Source organism: Mus pahari, chromosome 4 (genome assembly GCF_900095145.1).
Source record: "Mus pahari chromosome 4, PAHARI_EIJ_v1.1, whole genome shotgun sequence".
Lineage (NCBI taxonomy): Eukaryota > Metazoa > Chordata > Mammalia > Rodentia > Muridae > Mus > Mus pahari.
The window spans coordinates 118486958-118506479 of record NC_034593.1 but is presented as its reverse complement, the minus strand read 5'-3'; the positions used below and the strand labels follow the sequence as shown (position 1 = coordinate 118506479).

The 19522-nt window shown below is 40.5% G+C and overlaps 1 protein-coding gene across 6 annotated transcripts in view; it reads right to left on the bottom strand.

Moving 5' to 3' along the window:
* Col25a1 (collagen type XXV alpha 1 chain) overlaps positions 1-19522 on the bottom strand; it is a 417766-nt gene that overhangs the window by 138871 nt on the left and 259373 nt on the right. For all 6 annotated transcript variants that reach the window (XM_029537736.1, XM_029537737.1, XM_021195769.2 and 3 more), the window contains exons 6-7: positions 15442-15468; positions 15275-15301 (exon numbers count right to left, since the gene is read on the bottom strand). In XM_029537736.1, the coding sequence (XP_029393596.1) occupies positions 15275-15301; positions 15442-15468 (54 nt within the window). The remainder of the gene's footprint in view (positions 1-15274; positions 15302-15441; positions 15469-19522) is intronic.

Sequence of the window (19522 nt, the reverse complement as noted above, 5' to 3'; positions counted from 1 at the left end):
TCAGTGAGTAATGGTGCCCACAGACACGTCTGATGATCTGAGCTTGAACCCCAAAGAAAACCAACTCCTGTGAGTTGTTCTGTGGCCCTCGGCATGTGGACTGTCACAGTAAGACGAGTAAGTGTAGAAAGTTAGTATGTTTTTAAATATTGTTTTCTTCATCACAATTAATGGTGTTTGTCAAAATGAACTATAAGTTTTCTTAAGCAATAAAGACACAACAGAGGAATGTCCAAGTGTTTCTCTGCCCAATGATGAACACCAGCCATGCTAAAGAAATGACGAATAGAACTACATCCACTCTTTACAACGTTCCCAATGCTTACCCTTTAAAAGAACAGGAGGGTCAGAAGAACTTGACAGGAAGGGCTGAATTAGGTATGAAAAATTACCCAGTGCTATTGGAAAGTATGCTACCTGCAAGGGGTATAGCAGAGCCTTTTTAGTAACAAAAACTGATATTCCTTAAAGGATATATATATGTATATATATATATGTATATATATATATATATATATATGTGTATACACACATACACACACACACACATATATATATATATTTCACAGAGACACCATAGAAAAGTAATTATTTCACAGAGACACCATAGAAAAGTAATAGGAGCAAAGAACATCCCATATCTGTGTATGTAAAAATATATGTATGCGTAGGCCATTTTCTGTTATCACACACACACACACACACACACACACACACACACTGATACATGATATACTGCTTACATAAATCGTGGCTTGTGTTAATGGTGTTTGATTATTCATAATGAGAAGCAACTTGGACAACTTTAAAAAGACAAAATAACACAGCCAATGTGATCTATCATTTAGAAGGAAGACAGGTTTGCTAAGGTTCTTTGGCTACTCTGCTTAGCCACAGATCCTTGGTCACGCACTTTGTTCCCTACTTCCTGCTTCACTAAGGTAAGAATTTCTCCTGGACAATCCCGGGAATCTCACAAAGTGATGGCCCCATTTCAATGATGATGAGGTCAAAGTTCTGGCGAGGTAGTTGCAGGCTGGTCCGTAATCAAAAGAGCACAGATAAACAGATTAAGTCAGCTTCTAAAAATAATAAGCCTGACAAAAGAACCAAAGAATCAAAGAACATCAGGCAAAACTGAATGCAATCTTTTTGTAATTAAGAACTTGTGTTTCTCTCGGCCTCTTTTCCTCCATTGCCAATGGACAGAAATTGATCAGGCTGACGGCTCTACTAAAGGCTGTGAACAGGGCGAATCACTTTTCTTGTACTTTGGAAGTTCCGTTTGTTTCTGATGCTTCACACTGTGTCCCAGTGGCTTCCAGCTAGAACTGCCCCATCACTGTGCCTGGGGATCCCCCCTCTTCTTGCTCTCTTTCTGTAATTCCCCTCATTAAATTCTTATTCTAATAAAATCCTCAGGCATGAAGCAAATCTGTTGGCTTTCCTGGAGAGTGGCCTATTTTACTAGGCTTCCCACACTTTGGATGCTAGTGTTAAAGTTTGCTGTCTTTGTTTCTGAGGCAAAGTCTTGCTCGTTAGCTCAGGCTGGCCTCAACAGGGCAATCTTTTTTTGTTTTTTCTTTAAGTTTTATTGCATTATGATGAGAAAAGACACATAATTTCAATTTATCTAAATTTGTTAACATTTAAAAAAATATTTTGAGTAAATAGACTTACATCACATTCTTCTTTCCTTTTGTACCCCAACTCCTCCCAGAGAGCCCCCTTCAAAACCTGCAATACCTTTCATTTTTTATATTCTTTAAAATTTATAAAATATTATAATAAAATGACTATTATAAAAGTTGTTTGATATAAAACAACAATCAATTGAACAGTCTTATGTAGATATTTTTCAACAGCAATACTGAAAATACATATATTTTTCTCAATATAAATTTCAAATAACTCTAAATATACTAACTGTATATTTTAAGATAATATATTACTATTAGTTTTTTTAATGAACATAAATAAAGTCTTTTTGTTTGTTTGTTTTGTTTTAGTAGAGCTTAAAATCTTGGCTCTTACTGTAGTACAAACACAATATAAGAACAGTTTTTGGAAATTGGAGTTCATTGTAATAAGGCTGAACTTGAATGTCCCTCACATCACTAAAGGATTTTACCTCCATAATAGATAAGCTAAGAGTTAACAGTTCTGCTGTGCCAAGGAATGAACTGTAGGCATGATTTTTGGATGCAGATTTCCTGCTCTGATCAAAGCTATTTGACTTGAGTGATTGTCGTCATTCTCAGCCCTCAGGGAACAGGTTACATTCGTTTAAGAAATGGTGTGTGTATTAAGATGGTCTATCCATGAAGTCATTCATCAACTGTTTCAATGAACAATGGTTCTACTTGGAGGGTGGCACAGACATTAGATGAGGGTAAGATTCTGGTTCATTGGCTGTGATGATTTTGAAAAGCACTCATCTCAGACTAAGAGTAACTTACAAAGTCCTCTTCTTCAAAATTGATACGATAATTATAAACATCAAACAAAGCCTTCAGTCTCACTCTTTGCTGTTCTCTTACAAGCCACCTCCAAGTTAATTGTCTACATTTCTTTTGGCTGTATAAATAATTTTGGAATATGTAAGCTGTTCTGAAAACCATAGTATAGTGTTAAAACACCAAATAAACAATCCTACTAATAGGCTGAGATAGGAGAAACATGATTTCAAGACCATTATATGACACACAGCAAGGCACTGTCATGTACAAACAAGCAGAAAGTGTATATGGATTGTGCAGTATTGGACCTGTTTCTCCCATTACCAAATTAGAGAGACCATGGAATGACAGCCAACAAATTTCTAATTCCTCATATTTTTGAATTTCAATCAATTATGTTAGTAATATTAATTTTCATGTTAAGAGATATTAAGAAAAAGTGATTGTTACTTCATGTTAATCTTGTTGTTAGAGTGGAATTATGTTTGTGTGGGTTTGTTGAAAGATTACTTTATTGCTTCTTCTAGGGTGTAGTTTCACTACTTGTATAGGTTTTTTCCATCTATTATTATCCTTTGTAGGGCTGGATTTGTAGAAAGATTGCAAACTTGGTTTTGTCATGGAATATCTTGTTTTCTCCATCTATGGCGATTCAGAGTTTTGCTGTGTATAGTAGCCTGGGCTTGCATTTGTGTTCTCTTAGGGTCTGTATGACATTTGCCCAGTATCCTCTAGCTTTCATTGTCTTTGGTGAGAAGTCTGGTGTAATTCTGATAGGTCTGCCTTTATATGTTACTTGACCTTTTTTCCCTTACTGCTTTTAAAATTCTTTCCTTGTATAGTGCATTTGGTGTTTTGATTATTATGTGTTGGGAGGAATTTCTTTTCTGGTCCAGTCTATTTGGAGTTCTGTAGGCTTCTTGTATGTTCATGGGCATCTCTATCTTTAGGTTAGGGAAGTTTTCTTCTAAAATTTTGTTGAAGATATTTACTGGCCCTTTAAATTGGGAATCTTCATTTTCTTCTATACCTATTATCCTTAGGTTTGGTCTTCTTGTTGTGTCCTGGATTTCCTGGATGTTTTGGGTTAGGAGTTTTTTGATTTTTTGCATTTTCTTTCACTGTTGTCAATGTTTTCTATGGCATCTTCTGCCCCTGAGATTCTCTCTTCTACCTCTTGTATTCTGTTGGTGATGCTTGCATCTATGACTCCTGATCTCTTTCCTTGGTTTTCTAACTCCAGGGTTGTCTCCCTTTGTGATTTTATTGTTTCTAGTTCCATTTTTTAGATCCTGGATAGTTTTGTTCCTTTCCCTTGCCTGTTTGATTGTGTTTTCCTGTAACTCTTTAAGGGATTTTTGTGTTTCTTCTTTAAGGGCTTCTAGCTGTTTACCTGTGTTCTATTGTATTTCTTTAAAGGAGTTATTTATGTCCTACTTAATGTCCTCTATCATCAACATAAGAAGTGATTTTTAGATCTGATTTTTGCTTTTCAGGTGTGTTGGGGTATCCAGGACTTGCTATGGTGATAGAATTGGATTCTGATGATGCCAAGGAACCTTGATTTCTGTTGCTTATGTTCTTATGCTTGCCTTCCGACATCTGGTTATCTATCAGTGCTACCTGCCCTGGCTATATCTGACTGGAGCCTGTCCTTCCTGTGATCCTGGTTGTGTCAGAACTCCTCCAAGTCAAGATATCTCTGTGGTCCTGTGATTCTGGGATCCTGAGATCCTGGGTGTGTCCCAGCTCCTGGGAGTCAAGCTGCATTTGGGACCTTGAGATCCTGGTGTGACCAAGCTCCTGGGATCCTCCAATCCTGGGTGTGTTAGAGTGCCTGGGCGTGGAACTGCCTCTGGGTGTTGTGGGGGCTGGTTGTGGAGTTTGTGCCTAAGGTCTGCTCAGGGTAAGGGCAATCTTCTTACTTCTTACTTCTTACTTCAGCCTCCTTCATTTGTGGATTACAGATTACACTTGCTGCTTCCATTTTGAGGCATCTGACTTCACCTTTTCGTGCCTTACTTTTTTTTTTTTTTTTTTGAGACAGGGTTTCTCTGTATAGCTCTGGCTGTCCTGGAATTCACTTTGTAAACCAGGCTGGCCTCGAACTCAGAAATCCACCTGCCTCTGCCTCCCGAGTGCTGGGATTAAAGGCGCGCGCCACCACGCCCAGCTTTAATGCCTTACTTTTATCAACGGAATCATGCTATGTCTATAAGTCCATAAAAAATGAGAAAAATGTCCAGGAACGTTCTTGGTATACAGAGAGATGGGAACAGCATCATCATAATGGTGGCACTGACACTTACTATTTGTGTTACTTGATTAGTGTCATTTATGCTAGTAAGAAACCACAATTAACCCATTTGGGGTGAGGGTTTCTCCAATCTTGGCTTTCAGGCAGCAGAGTTGAGTTGGCGTCTAAGAGATAAAGAGCCTTGTCTCCTCACTCCCTCACTCCCTCTAGTCCCTGCACAAGTATGTTTGAAGTGGGATCAGGCAACTGACATCCTTCCCTACAAAGCCAGTCTTGTTTGCTGGTTGTGATTTACGGACTGTGTCTGCTACCAGGGCTGCTGGACACATTAATGCAGGTATGCTTATGAAAGGATGCGGCTGTCTGGCACTAAATGACTTTCCAGAGGCCCCTCTCAGCCAGACCTACAGGAACCGCCCGCCCTCCCCACAGAAGCATCTGTCAGTGCATAAAGCCATCATTTGACCCATCCTGAAAGGAAGAATCCAGAACACGATCCACCCTCCGAGCCACCTCTGTAAACAGAGACTAGAAGTTTCCGTTTCATTACTTTGGTGACTTCTATTCGGTTAATTCACCTCTAACATTTCCAGGCGCAATAGAATTCTGCACTGGGGTTTATGGGTAAAAAGTGGTGGTAATCATTAGAATAAACTGCTCTATTTTCTATCTGCAATATGGTCATTATTCACAGATATTACCAGTTATAATTTGAATTTCATATTTTGCCCATTTCCAATACAAATTTAATATATTTACTATCAGTTACTACTATCTTTTTCTAATCCTAAAAGCCACCAACTCCAAATGTATTTTTCTCCTGATTTTTACTTCATCCTTTGGCTGGAGGCAGGAATATAAGTGTCAATATGACTGTAGACATTAACTTCAATTTGCATGAGTTAACAAAGCTAAAAATCGTACATTTGAATTCAAAGGAAAACTAATAAAATCTTAATAAAATCTTCTGGAGAGTTCTGTGATTAAAGGAGGATCTTTAAATATTCCTTACTGGGGGAAGTTCTTAAGTTACTTAGCATGCATTTCACATGAAATATCATTTGTAAGAATTCTAGCAAATGAAACCTAAGTATACATACATGTGCTCTTTGATCTAAAAATCTCTTAGCACAGTCTATCTTAAGGGGAATGTGAGGTACTGGGTGTCAGCCTGAAACCATCAGATGGTTTGACAGAAGAAGATGCAAGAGGGAGACCCCTGCGGTTGATATAAGTGAGGACAGTTTAGACAGCGAATCCCATCAAATGACAGGACAGGAAAGCCACTGCACATAAAAGACGCAAAGGAAATTCAGTGGCTCCTTAAACTGCCCAGCAGTAGCACTCAGAATCTTCTGCCAGAGGACATGCTGGGGATGGATTTCGGTTTCATTTTCTATCCCTGTGGTCACTAAGCAGGGCTTCCCATGAGGGCCCCACAATCCACTGCTGTGCTGTTTTGCTAATGTGGGGGTTTTCTGAGATATTATTCTCTGCCTTCAAAGCATTTTAAACCAAATTTGCTTGTTAGGATTACTTCATATATTTTGTAGGGACAGAAATACTTACAGAGATGTATTACATTAAAAACGGGACAAGACTTAATTCATGTGTGCATGCACACATGTGTATGCATGCACAGCTATGTGCGGGGATGTGCCCATGGGTGTTCATGCAGAGGCTAGAGGAGGTCAGAGGTCTCCCTCGATCATGCTCCACCTTTTATTGTTTGAGACGGAGTCCCTCACTGGACCTGGAAGCTCATGGTTTCAGCTGGGCTTGGAAGCCACGAGAGCTGCCTGCCTTCACCAGGTTGCAGGCACACACACAGTCATGCTTGCGTTTATGTTCGTACTAGGGACTCAAATTCATGTCCTCTTGCTTGTGCAGCAAGTATTCTTACCTACTGAGCCATCTCCCCAACCCCCAAAGTACAGGATTTAAGGTGATACAAAATAGGTAAGGATCACTTCTCTTAAGTCTATCCTAGTACCTACTACAATTGTCCTTGTCTGATAAGTTTAGTAATTCATCCAATAGCCCTGAAGCAAAATTTACAACACTGAATTCCTAGGGCCATCCTGTCTGTTCAATGAACCCGACAGCTAGCAGAAATAACTATTTTTTTAAATGTGTCTAAAATGGGACAAAATGATGAACATTCCTGAGCTTTTTCAGTATACCACTCTTAGAGGTCTAATGTAGGGCACAAAACACTTAAAAGACCTCTGATTAGAAAACATAGAAAAAAACATTTATAAATGATAATGAGCTTGTGGGTTTCCATGCCAACTTCCACTAAATCTAGAGTATTAATATAATTTTATCCCAATTTATTTCCTTTCATTATGTTATAGTCATTCCCTTGCATCAGTGATACTTGTGGGACCAGATAAATAGTGTATTCATTAAGGCTATAGAGGAAGGCAAGGGTTAAATAAATAAGAAATAAAATTAATATCCAAGCCTAAATGTTTTAGCAGAAGCAAAGAACCTGTTTAATCACTGAAGTCAATACAGGTTAAGATAATAAAATAAACTTCTAAATGCTCTCCTTTTTCTAGCACTTAAATCTGTCTTTTGGAAGGTTTTTTTTTTTTTTTAAAAGATGCTATCAGTTTTGCTTCAGCCCAGCTGTGATGAAAATTTACTCTGACTATACCAGGATGAGAGATGAACTTTATGAAAACACTTAAGCCGGGCTCCTGGGTGGCTTATTGAAATTTGAAAAGCTTGAGACTCATTTAAAAGCAGCTGCTGGCTGATCATGTTGAGTCCAATAATCACTAAATCTCTCATTTATCGGGGCTCTGTGTTACTTGGCAAGCTAATGGTAGCCAGCTGACTAGATTAATATATGGTCAAAAGATAACTGTATGCTATTTGTTAATTTTATTGCCTAACTTTGACTAATGAAGCTGTTATCTTTTACAGATGAGTATGCTGTCTTGATTTAAAAGACTCAAATATTGAGACGGCTTTGCCTGTTTTTGTTTTTGTTTTTAAAGGTTATATTTATTTAAGTCACTGATAAAGAGGAAGAAATGTGCATAGTAATCATAAAAGCCTCGGGTATTGTAGTTCCTGTTACTGTAGTTCATGATGAGATACCCTGACATGGGGGATAGAGGGAGGAGAAAGTGCATATTGCTAAAGAGAGGAAATAGAGGTAGTGGGGGTGGGTACAGGTAATGATGTGGTAAGCCCAGAGAATCTTGAGTCCTTTCTATGTAACAACGGAATGCCCTTACTGGTCAGGAAACATCATTCAATGTTTAGTATAAGGGCGGAGGGACTCAGGATAAGAGCAGAATCATCGCATCCATTCACAGAACATAAATAGCTTCAGGAAAAGGAGAGCGCAGTCTCCCCTCATCTGGTTATCCTGAAGGAGAAGAAATCCCATGGGTGCAAAGTATAAGCAGGGCCTTGGTGCACACACTGCACATGGAAGAACTGAGCAAAATGTTAAGGATGGTATGAGATGAAGGTGACTGAGAGCTCAGTGCAGTCCTATCACAGAGCACTTGCCTAGCTTGTCTAAGGCCCTTGGCTATCTCCAGAGCACCAAGGGGAGGGGCTGCCTCCAGAGCACCAAGGGGAGGGGCTATCTCCAGAGCACCAAGGGGAGGGGCTATCTCCAGAGCACCAAGGGGAGGGGCTATCTCCAGAGCACCAAGGGGAGGGGCTACCTCCACAGCACCAAGGGGAGGGGCTGCCTCCAGAGCACCAAGGGGAGGGGCTGCCTCCAGAGCACCAAGGGGAGGGGAGAAGCTAACAGGAGGGCACCTGTAAATGATGCAGTCCTATATTTTTGGAAGGTTTATAGTCTTCAACATATAGGTTATGTTACCCTGCTTCTCTACATTATCTTCAGAGAGGTTCGTGTGCACACGCAGCATGAAGGTTCTAGGAACTCACTATATGACTGTGACACGTTTTCATTCATTTGGGGCAAGGGTGGGAGGTGACAGTGCACATGTTTTATCACAATTGCAAAAAGAAACCAACCACTTATTTGTGCTTGTGTTCTGGGTTTTGCATCTAAATCACAGACATATGGGACCTCACACTTTAAAAGAATTCTCACCTCTTGATGTGTGTGTGTGTGTGTGTGTGTGTATGTGTGCATGCACACACATAGGGCACAGAGAAAGAACAGGTTCATCTATTTGAGTTGGGTGCAGGCATTGTCTTTTGGTATATTTGTATGAAAGACTTGGAACCAATGGTCATCTTTATAATGTTGTTATTTACTCAGAGAGCTGCTTCTCAGGGTAAGTGAGAGAACTATAAATTACAGCCTGTAAGTACCTGAATTCACACTGTGGTTCTGCCACTGTCATCCTGGGCAAAAGTATTTGTTTTCTAAGACTTGTTTTTTTTTTTTTTTTTCTGTTTATAGAATGAGAATAATACAAGTATCTAGTCGTAGGATTGCTATTTGATTTTATGATGCCTGAGTGTGGATAAAGAAAGTATCTATTCACGTAGCACAACACAGACTAGAGGAGAGGACGTCTTTGAATCTTACTCCGGCCACTTAGATAATGTTAACAGGGCCGTGACACTTCCCTGCTCACTGTGAATGCCTTACATAACATATGGAATCATAATAATCAGCCATGTCAGGGGCTTATTACATTTTCTCCATGTTATCTGATTAATCCATATCACAATCAGAGTGAGAGAGAGAGAGAATGGTTCAGCTGAAATTTGATCTGCCCAACTTGGTCCTAGCCCAAGTGAGCCATGGTTTAACTGCATCAGCCAATCCTCCTGGTTTTCTTCCCGAATTCCCCACTACACTGAACTGGCTATAGCCTAGAGATGATGTACACAACATAGGCGGTATATGAGTTCCCTTTGTCTTGACATAACCAAATGCCTGTACAAGATACAACTCAGGATAGAAAGGAATCTCACCTAAGGGGAGCCACTTCATCATGGCTGGGAAGGGAGGTGGCTGGCCATACTGTGTCCACAGCCAGAAGGCACAGAGGTGAAGACCGGCGCTCATCTGTGCCACCACTATTCCGTCTGGGCTCTCAGCCCATGGGACAGTGCCATCCACATTTAGGGTGAGTCTCCCTTCTGCAGAAACATTTTCATCAAACACCCACTACTGTGTCTCCTAAGTAATTTTATTTTATTATTTTTTTGTCCTATCATTTTATTAAGGTAACAGAAAAATACCTAATAGACTCTCTTAGGTTGTTCACAGCAGGTATTTTAGTCATAGCAATGCAAAGGTAACTAGTAAAATGCATCATTGTTATTTTATTTTATTTTATTGCAAAATACATCTTTCTTCTTTGTTTCTTTTATTCTGAAAACCACTCAAATGTGTAGATAATTGGAGGGACTGTGACAATAAAAACCCGTGTGCTTCTCAACTGTGTTCTCCAGTTATTATTTTCAAAACTGATTTATTTATTCACTTTACAACCCAATATTGGCCCCTTCCCTTCTCCCAGTGCCCCCTCACACAAGTCCTTCCCCTTCCCCTTCTCTCTTAAGTAATTTAAAATCCAGATGAGTTAAAAAATAATATACCTCAGCAATGCTAAGGTGAAGCAATCAATGATCATCATATTGTGCCTTGAACTAATTATTCCTAGTTTAATTTGCAAGCCATTCCACTCCCCACAGCTCCCTTACAGCAGGTCATCGGAGACAGCAAAGCCACAGGTGCCCCCACTTTGTGCTACAAAGCTGGGAGAAAGAATGAAGAGGAATTAAGGCCATGCCTGTGAACCAACAATGAGATAAAGTTCCAACTTGACCCAGTAGCCTGGAGCCCTAACTGTAAAGGCACACTTGAAGACTGACAGCAGCTGGCAGGGTGAAGAGTAATGTGTGAGCCCCATGCTTATAGAATAAAGTCGGCTGACATTGAGGGCTGCTAGATTACACCTCAAACTGTAAGCTTGGATTTGACTCAGAGTGTACTGAGATAAAACTTGAAATCACATGCCATCAACAGGATCCAGCCCTAGCCCATTTTCCTCCCATTTCTACTGTAACTTCTTGAAATCTGCCTTCCATTTCTACTGCTTAACACAAAGCATTCCCTTCATGCCCATGAATTCGAAACAGTGACTCTGGAAGCTTTTGACAGCTGCTCCTTGTGGCTTTTTTTCATTAACAATACAGTGTTAGCCTTCCCTCCTTTGCTGTTTTAATACAGACCACCCTTGGTGTGTGTCCACGTACTGCACTGGCTCTCCCTTGCAACGTTCTGGCACCCACTCTCATCTCATCCCTTCAGTATGGCTGCTTCTAAAGGCTTGACCTGAGAGATGCTTCCCTTTAGGTTTTTTGAAATTTCCAGACCGAATGACCTTACTTCCTACCTGGATGGCTCAGGGGTCAGCCTGTCCTCTCCAGCTGGGGCCTGACCTCATGAGTCTGGTCTCGTGTTCTCTTTGTTGTACTATTCCAGTGGACTTTCTCACTGAGATCATAAATTCAACAGAAGTAAAGTCTAACCTGCACTTAAATCAACTAAGTTTCAAACCAGAAAGTTTGACCTTTTTTTTTTTTTTTTCAGCTTCTATATTCAATCAGCTCCAATTCCTGTGTTGAACTTTTGTAATCCTGTCTTTTAATTTAATCCTAGACTGCTTTTGGAACATAAAAGCCTATACTTAACTTACTTAGAAATGTGTACGCCTGTGGTGTAGTGGTATGTGTGTGTGTTGTATGTTGTGGTGTGTTTGCATGTGTATATGTGTGACTGGTGTGTTTGCATGTGTGTGATGTGTGTATTGTGTGTTTGCATGTGTTGTGTGTTTGTGTGTGTGTGTGTGTGGTGTACTTCTATGCTGACCTCTCTATCAAGAACACACATCTTTGCCACTGAGATTCTCATGGTCTTGTCTGAGATGACTGACAGAATTTTTCCTGTCTGTTTGCTCTCTCAATTGTCAGCTTCGTTCTATCCCATCCTGTGGGAGGACACTACCAACTGTAGATGCTTATGAAGGACATTTGGGATTATCACTCAACACTCCAGTAATGACACACATCAACTGAGGGATGCAGAACCTTTCAGTAGCTTCCCACTGCCAAGCATGCTAAACACTCAACATGCCCCATAATGGAGCTTCAGTCAAAATAAATCAGTCTGATACGTCTCGATCTTTAGCATGCTCTTAGCAAATTAAATGTTCTTGAAATAAATCCCTTTATTTTCCTTGTGTATAACATTTATAGTATTTTACTCCCTGAAAGGTGTAATATTTTGCTTTTAGTGTGTTTTCAAAAAAGAGGTCACTTACCAAGCCAGAGCTCAAATTACGTCACCAAAGTGTCTTGTGTTTGTTTGGGGCAGTGTCTCATGTGTCCTAGACTGGTCTTGAACTTGCTAGATAGCCACAGCTGCCCAGTAACACAGCGCTCTTAGTGAGACACCTGAGGGTACGTGCTTCTTGAGGGGAGCAGGGCAGTGATAGGACTGTTCAACAACCAGCAAAACTTATCAAGTCCTTACTCTTGTCTGAGCATCAAGTCCTGCTTCTCATATTCCTTAGGATAAAGGACTAACTTTATAGACATCTAGCAAGTAAGTGAAATGAAAAAACCCAGGTTCACCTCAACCTCTGACTGGGTGGTGAGGGAAACTTTCTTTGGGTGGTATTATCTGAGGTGAGGTCTCAGTTAGTGGAGAGCTCCGGACAGGAAACTCAGAGAAGGGAAGGGACAATTAGAAATGCCATTGAGCTGTGGAAGGAGGAGGTGTGGAGGCCTGGGAACACTGGGGAAGCCCCCCAAGAAGGTGGTGGGCAGAGAAGAACTGTGAGAGGCGAGGAGGTCAATGTGAAGGTCCAAAGGGGTGGAACACAACAGTTGCACACCTTACTGGAAAGTCTTAGACCAAGAGCAATGTGCTCTAATTTACAAAGGAAAATGGTATCTCTGGCTGCTTGGCAGAACATGGATCAAGGTCAAGAGTGGAAATAAGATGAATTGGAAGGCCACACGAGGTAAGAGTAGTTTGAACTTGGTGCTGGGAGGCGCGGGGGCGGGGGGGGGAGGAGAAAGGAGCGGAGCCATTTACAGTCTCCATTACTTTAAGCAGAATGCTTTGAACAAGGCAATGCCTGGTGTGTGTGCCTTGATGTGTGTTCAAGACCTCAGAACCAGCTTTGCCTTCGAGCTTCCATCCTGGCATTTCTTCCCCGCTTTGGCTCCCACACAGTGTTTTGCTCATCTGCTTTGATCTTTGGAGAAGCAAAGCAGGGGTAGCAGAGGATGGTGCCCCGCTGATGCTGTAATGTACAGGCAGCCAATAAAGGATGCAAGCGCTGGGGAATTTAAAACAAATGGAACAATACAGGATTTTCAGTCTGTGATAACATGAAATGGACAGAGCACTATGGACTGAATACAGAGAACTATATTATTTAAACAAAACAATAATCACCGTAAGTTTGAGCCAACATAGTGTAAAATGCTTATTTTTAGCTAATACAAGGTAACTAATTAAGCAAATAAAAAACAAATAAGTCTTCAATAAACATTAGCTGAAATACTAAGCCTACATAGAAGACATGACAATTTTCATTACAACTGAAGACTTCTCCAGTTTTGACTTACTCTCCTCAGAAAGTATAGGCTCTTCTTTTGCTCCTTTTTATATGATAAACATCTTGATCAATGAGCTAATACTATCTGACTTGGAAGGAATGATTACATAATCCTAGAACTGTCTATAGAAATGACTGGTTTGATTTTAAGGTAGGTGTCCCAGAGGAGTTGAGCCAAGCACCGGTTCCCATTGTCTTTGCATGCGACTTCCAGGACACCTCACAGGCTGCCCCTGCGCACTCACCCCACCCCCCACCCCAGCTCAAGGAATTCCACCTAAACTCATGCAATAGAAAGAAATATCCAAGAGAAAACAAGACCAGCTCTTACCACTTTCCACCCCGAAAAAAAACGCTAACTGGCCCCCGAATTGTGCGAAACTTGGCCCCAGTCCGTGTGAAAACTGGCTGAAATCTGCATGAAAGGCTGTCTGGGTTTGTCAAAGTAGTTCGTGAACTTTGGCCAAACTTTCTCGGCTCCTGGTCCAAGTCTTAGTTTGTAATGCAACGTGAAACCACGTGGATTTCAGAGGGGGTCAGGTTTCACCTTGGAAATTTGGCCTAGCTTTCTAATCAATCATCACGGTTAGTAACGATGAAAGCCAACACACCTTTCTGGGAAAGAACAGAGGACTGGCTGATGACAGGCTAGGCTGGGAACCGCCCCTGCACTTCCGCTGCCAAAAGAACGCTCCTCAGAACAGAACGGGGACTCTCCCCCTTACCTGGAGGGGCCAGGCTGAGGGAGTGTGAGACTGGGTGTAGAAAGACATGATACTCAATGCAGGAGACACGCCATGTGAAATGTCACCACCACCCACGGATCAAGGGGTTCCCACCCTGTCATTAAAGGCTCCACGTTCCATTCCATTCCCACCCATGACAGTAGATATCACGATGCTCAATCTCCTGCACCAGTGATGAGCTTTTAGCTTGGAGGCAGTCATCAACTAGGATGGCTGTCAAGAGAGAAGCCTGCCTACTTTGAGACACCATTATTTCAACGGGAAGGAAAGCAAATCCGAATATAGCCTTTAGCAGGCTCTAAAGAGCATGAGGTGCAACGAAAGCACGGACCTTTCCCATCTGCATCAACTCTACAGTTTGAAATAAAAATCTGTCCACAGTATTCATAAATTAATTAACCAAATGCAGTCTATTTTACAGACAGACCTCCATAGTTTCTCCTTTCAACCTGAACATTTTAAATGTGTGTTTCCACTGTGAAAAAAAAAATTCTCTCTTCAACCAAATACTCGCTTTTGTGCATAGTGACATGAGAAAATTGAGAGGTATGTCTGAACAGAGCCACTACATCATTGGAACAGTATGTCTGAACATTTGAGTAATGAGGCACAGATGCGAAGCAGAGGACTTGGCACTACCAAGGCAACAACAAAGCATTCGCCATTGGTTATGATGGTCAAAGGGGCCATCATAACCAACACTCCCACAGTACTCAGAGCGTTACACCTTTTATCTGCCTCGCAAATCTGGAAAAAGCAAGAAATCCAAACAAGTGTTATTCAGATGCCCGAGGAAGGATAAATATGTAAGATGCATTAATATTTTTATCTATGCTAGAACATATTTATGCAATAACACGTGAAGTTTCATCAGAGGGAAATGCCAAATTCCAGAGAACGCCACATGGCCTTTATGTTGCAAAACACTATGTGCGCATCTTTTTTAAAAAAAAAAAAAAACAACAACCCAGTGGTCACTGGGAATATGGCTATTGTACGGCTTCAGTGGGTTCATTAATTGTAGAATATCCTATTTGAAATCATCAAGGTATGATAATACATAAGGTACACATATTCATTAGGAAGCTATATTTTTGCTTATGGGTGGTTTGTCAATTTTGTCAGCTGTTACTAAATCATGCAGCACAAATGGCAGTGGAACTCAGCAGATTTTGATCTGGAAATTCATTTCCCACCCAGGACAAGAAGTGCATAGCTTACCCGAGGTCCCTGATCACCTTGTTCTCCCTGTAGGAAAGCAAAATAAGACGAGAGCGTTATCTCCAATCAGAATGTGGTGCTTATTAAAAAGGTCCAAGCACACCACAGATCATGCCAATGCGGATTTCCCAGTAAATGAATTGATTTAACCAATGCATTTTTCTCACCTTATCACCTTTTGGACCAGGGGGGCCCTGAAAAATAAAAGAAAGAAAGAAAGAAAGAAAGAAAATATTAGCATTACATAGGAATTCTGAATAAATCTACCCGGTCAATTGAAAGGCTTATGTGAACTGCAGAGAGTCACAGTTGGCAACAGGCTTCTCAAAGACTTTTGCTTTCTAAACTATAATTGTAATATAATTAGAATAAGAAAAACTAATATACATATATATCATATGTATCAAATGTGCTAAATAGGTTGCCATGAACTTAGTAGACCTGCGCTAAAGAAGAGCCTCATAGCAAGGAGCTCTGCTGAGACCTGCACTTGCCAACAGCTACACCAACAGCCACACTCCCATCTCTGATGGTTGAATTTACCTGCCTCTGTTCTTTATCTAAAGCGAGCCATACACCGTATGTCTGGTATGTTTTGTTCAATGCTTGTGAAATTCATTAGTAGTTTTGCGCCTAACTTTAGACATGGTCTTACTGCTTTATAAAATTCTGTATAAGACTTGTGTATCCTGTTGTTTGCAGAGACTTGGTTCCAGGGGTCTTGGCTATGGTAGACCACTCCTATAAACACCCTACTGTAAATGTTTTGACGAAAATACCCCACTGCATCTCTGTTGTGTGTGTATCTAAGTAAGGTAAGGGAGTACATTCATTTTCACTTCAGCAGATACTTCCAAGGTTTCTCAATGTGGCATCTAGAGTGTTTATACACCCAACTTCAGTATTTCAGATGATCATCTCTAATGCTTGATATTTTCTCCTCTTTATCTTACTTGTTCTTGTAGGGTACAGTAATTTATCTTTTTTATTTTATAGTTCCCTAGTGATAAATTGAATGTTGGCAGAATATTTTGGTACACTGTGTAAAGTTTACCCTTGTATTATTTCAAATGCTGATTTCTCTATCCAACTCTCTGGCTTCAATCTGGACAGGGCCTTGTTATATTTATTCTTAGAAGCTCCTGCCTCAAGTTTATATAAACACTGCTCCTCATTCATTCTCTGCCTGCCAACAAAAGCCAACAAGTCAATACAGAGCTTTAGAGAGAATGGGAGGGACTTCCCATTCTAGGAGGAAGTGACAGGAAGTGAAGGAGGGGAGCCGTGAGAAGAGGTCAAGAAAACATCAGGAAAAGAGAGGGGGACAAGAAAGGATGAAGAAGTGCAAGTAATATGGAGAAATGTCTGGGAGGAAGCCTGACTAACTTGGAAGTTTAGAACGGAGTGGTAATTGTTCAGTATTTGTCTCAAGGCAACTTTAACAAATCCTAGTCTCTGTGTGTGGTTACAAGGGAATTAGCTGGTTAAGAAATAACTGCCGTCATACTAATTTTATCCATTTATACTACGATAATTAATCAACAGCTGAATGCCCTTTTAATATACCTACTCAATATTTTACATTCTTTTCATAAAGAATTATGAACCTTTGTCTTTGTTTCACTAAATTGTCCTATTGGTATGTTAGAATTACATATTAAATACCACACACAGGCAGATAGAGATTCAGAAACCTTTATGTATTGTGAATATAATTTTTGCTATCTGTATTTATTAGAAATACATTTTCCCATCCAATGATTTTAGACAGCGTGCTTTTACACTCTGTTAAGGTATTATTTGCTGTTATTATTGTTGTTTATTTGGGTGGTGGGATGCTGGGGCTTGATCTCAGGGCCTTGAGAATGTTCTACTACAGAGCTATGTCTGAAGACCCTATGGCCATTATTAAATGAATAGACATTGTTGATTTAATAAAAGTCAATATAACATTTTTATCTTAATTGTTATGCTTACCATCAACTTAAATCTATAGCTAGTCTACATCAGGGAGAAATCTGTCTGTTTATTCTACTAGTGAAAAGGCTTGCTATCGCATCTTTCATATGTGAGTGTGAATTCATTGAGAACTGATTTAACAGGAGGTGGAAGTCAGGATGGTTTCTGTCCCTAGGTGGTTATCAAGTTAACTGAACACTGTTAACTGAAAATGGCATCTTTTCCCCATTGTGGTCCTGGGTTACCTTTCTCATAAATCAGGTGACCACATGTGTACATAAATGTTTCCTTGTAGGAATTTCTCACTGTTGAGAGCCTGTCTACTCTTTTAGTAAGAAAAACTATTTCTAGAGGCATCAATTATGCTGTCTGCCCTAATTCTTAATAATGAAGTCATATTTTGTGGTTCAGCACAGCCTGAGGAATTGGAATGTCTCATAATTATCTCCACAGTCTACATTTACAGTGTGGCTAGGACATTAGAACAAACCCAGGCAGGAAGTAAGGCCAAGCATCTATCAGAAGGGTGCTACATCATGACAGGTAGGGACATGGGATTCCAGCTCTGCTAAGTGTTGGCCAGAGTGGAATGGCACCAAGTCCTCTTCTCTTCATAGTTATCCCTGTGTTGCACTTCAGAAATCTCCAGCATTCCCACATCACACAGAGTTTCTTCTGCTCATTCTAAAGCAACAGCTTTATCATTGTCTGTTTCATATTAGCATCTGAAATCGCTGGAACTGATTTTATATACTGTATGGCTCTCTTTATTGTTTAGGTAGCGTGCCTTTTCAGTGAGACCTGTGAAGTTATCCTGAAACCAACTACAACATCATGTCCCTCATTTTGCATATTTTCTCATCAATAAGGAACTAGAAGTTGCTGTTACATTTCATCTTCCCCCAAATGCAGTGAAGTATTATGATAATCCTTTCAGAGATGCCAAAAATGAAACTCAGATCTTTTCAGTGTGAGGCCTCTTGGAAGTGAGCTATCCAGGATTTTAATTCATTCTGCATGACTTTAAATACCAAGACCATGTAGCATAGACACGGAACTTGATTCTCAGAATCACCCATGTGTCTGGTTCCTACCCTCAACATGGGACTTCTAACATGGCCTTGGCTGCATAACCCACATCACAGACACGGGTTCTAAAGTTGTAGGCTCTGACTGAGGAAAAAGAAAATAAAAGGCAGAGAAGGTAGCAGGAATTAGGGCTAAGATCAAACAGGTACCTTCATAAGATCCTTTTCCCTTTATCCTCCAGATAATTTTGTCGGTAAGTACAGGGAAACTAAGAAAATAATATTTTAATGTTTTCAGCGAATATTGAATATGCCCATTAATATTTTCAGTATATAAAGCAGTGAATAATGGGTAACACTAAGACTAAGAATATCTGTATTTTTTTTAAATACAGATTTTAGTGTTATGGAGGTTGGGTATTATTTTTGGTAGAGCACAGGGAAGCTAAGAGAAAGAGGAATGAGAGGCTTATTATCAGAAGTCTGAACAAGGCAGCAGAGAGGGCAGCCCTGATTGAAGTAGCATATTAACAAGCTGTACTTTGAACATACATTTGTTGAATGTTTATTTAAAGTTTATCATTGTTTTAACCTGTGGTTAAAGGATATTGTAGAAAAGGCCGATTTAGAAACATGAGCTGCCGATCCCCAACAAAGCTAAATCATGTATTTCTAAAGGTAAACACTTCACCAAGGTTAAGTAAGATCGACTCCTAGAAAACGCAGGGACCTTTACATCAGCTGTTGCTGTGGACCCTTCCCCAACCTCTGCCCTTGCCTCTCAAAGGCCCCCCTCTTTACACTTGGGAATGGGTGTCTAGGGGGATCTCAGAGGTTCAGATCTGAAGGGGCTCTGTTTGGGTTTGTGGAATAATTGATGTCAATCAAAACCTTTCTGAAATCCCTTTACAATGGGGGAGCAGAAATGAATCTTTTGGAAATCCAGTGTCAAATGTCAGATCTGCACATGCCGACCACTGCCAGAATGTCCCATGTAGGATGCCTAGTTTGTGAACACATGAAAATCTGCATCAAAAAAATTGAGCAGTAAGTACTGTTGCTCAGAAGTGAACAACATGGCATCCTGCATCTGCCAGGCTCTACCCAGCTGTGGGCACACCACCCCCACTCCTGTGCTCAGGACCAGCAGCCAGTGGGGTGGGGGCGGTATTCTTCTACTGGGGCTGAAATCCAGCTCTTTTTGAATTGTGTCTCTTCACTGGAAACGTGGGCTCAGTCTGAAGAACGAAGTGGCCTACCA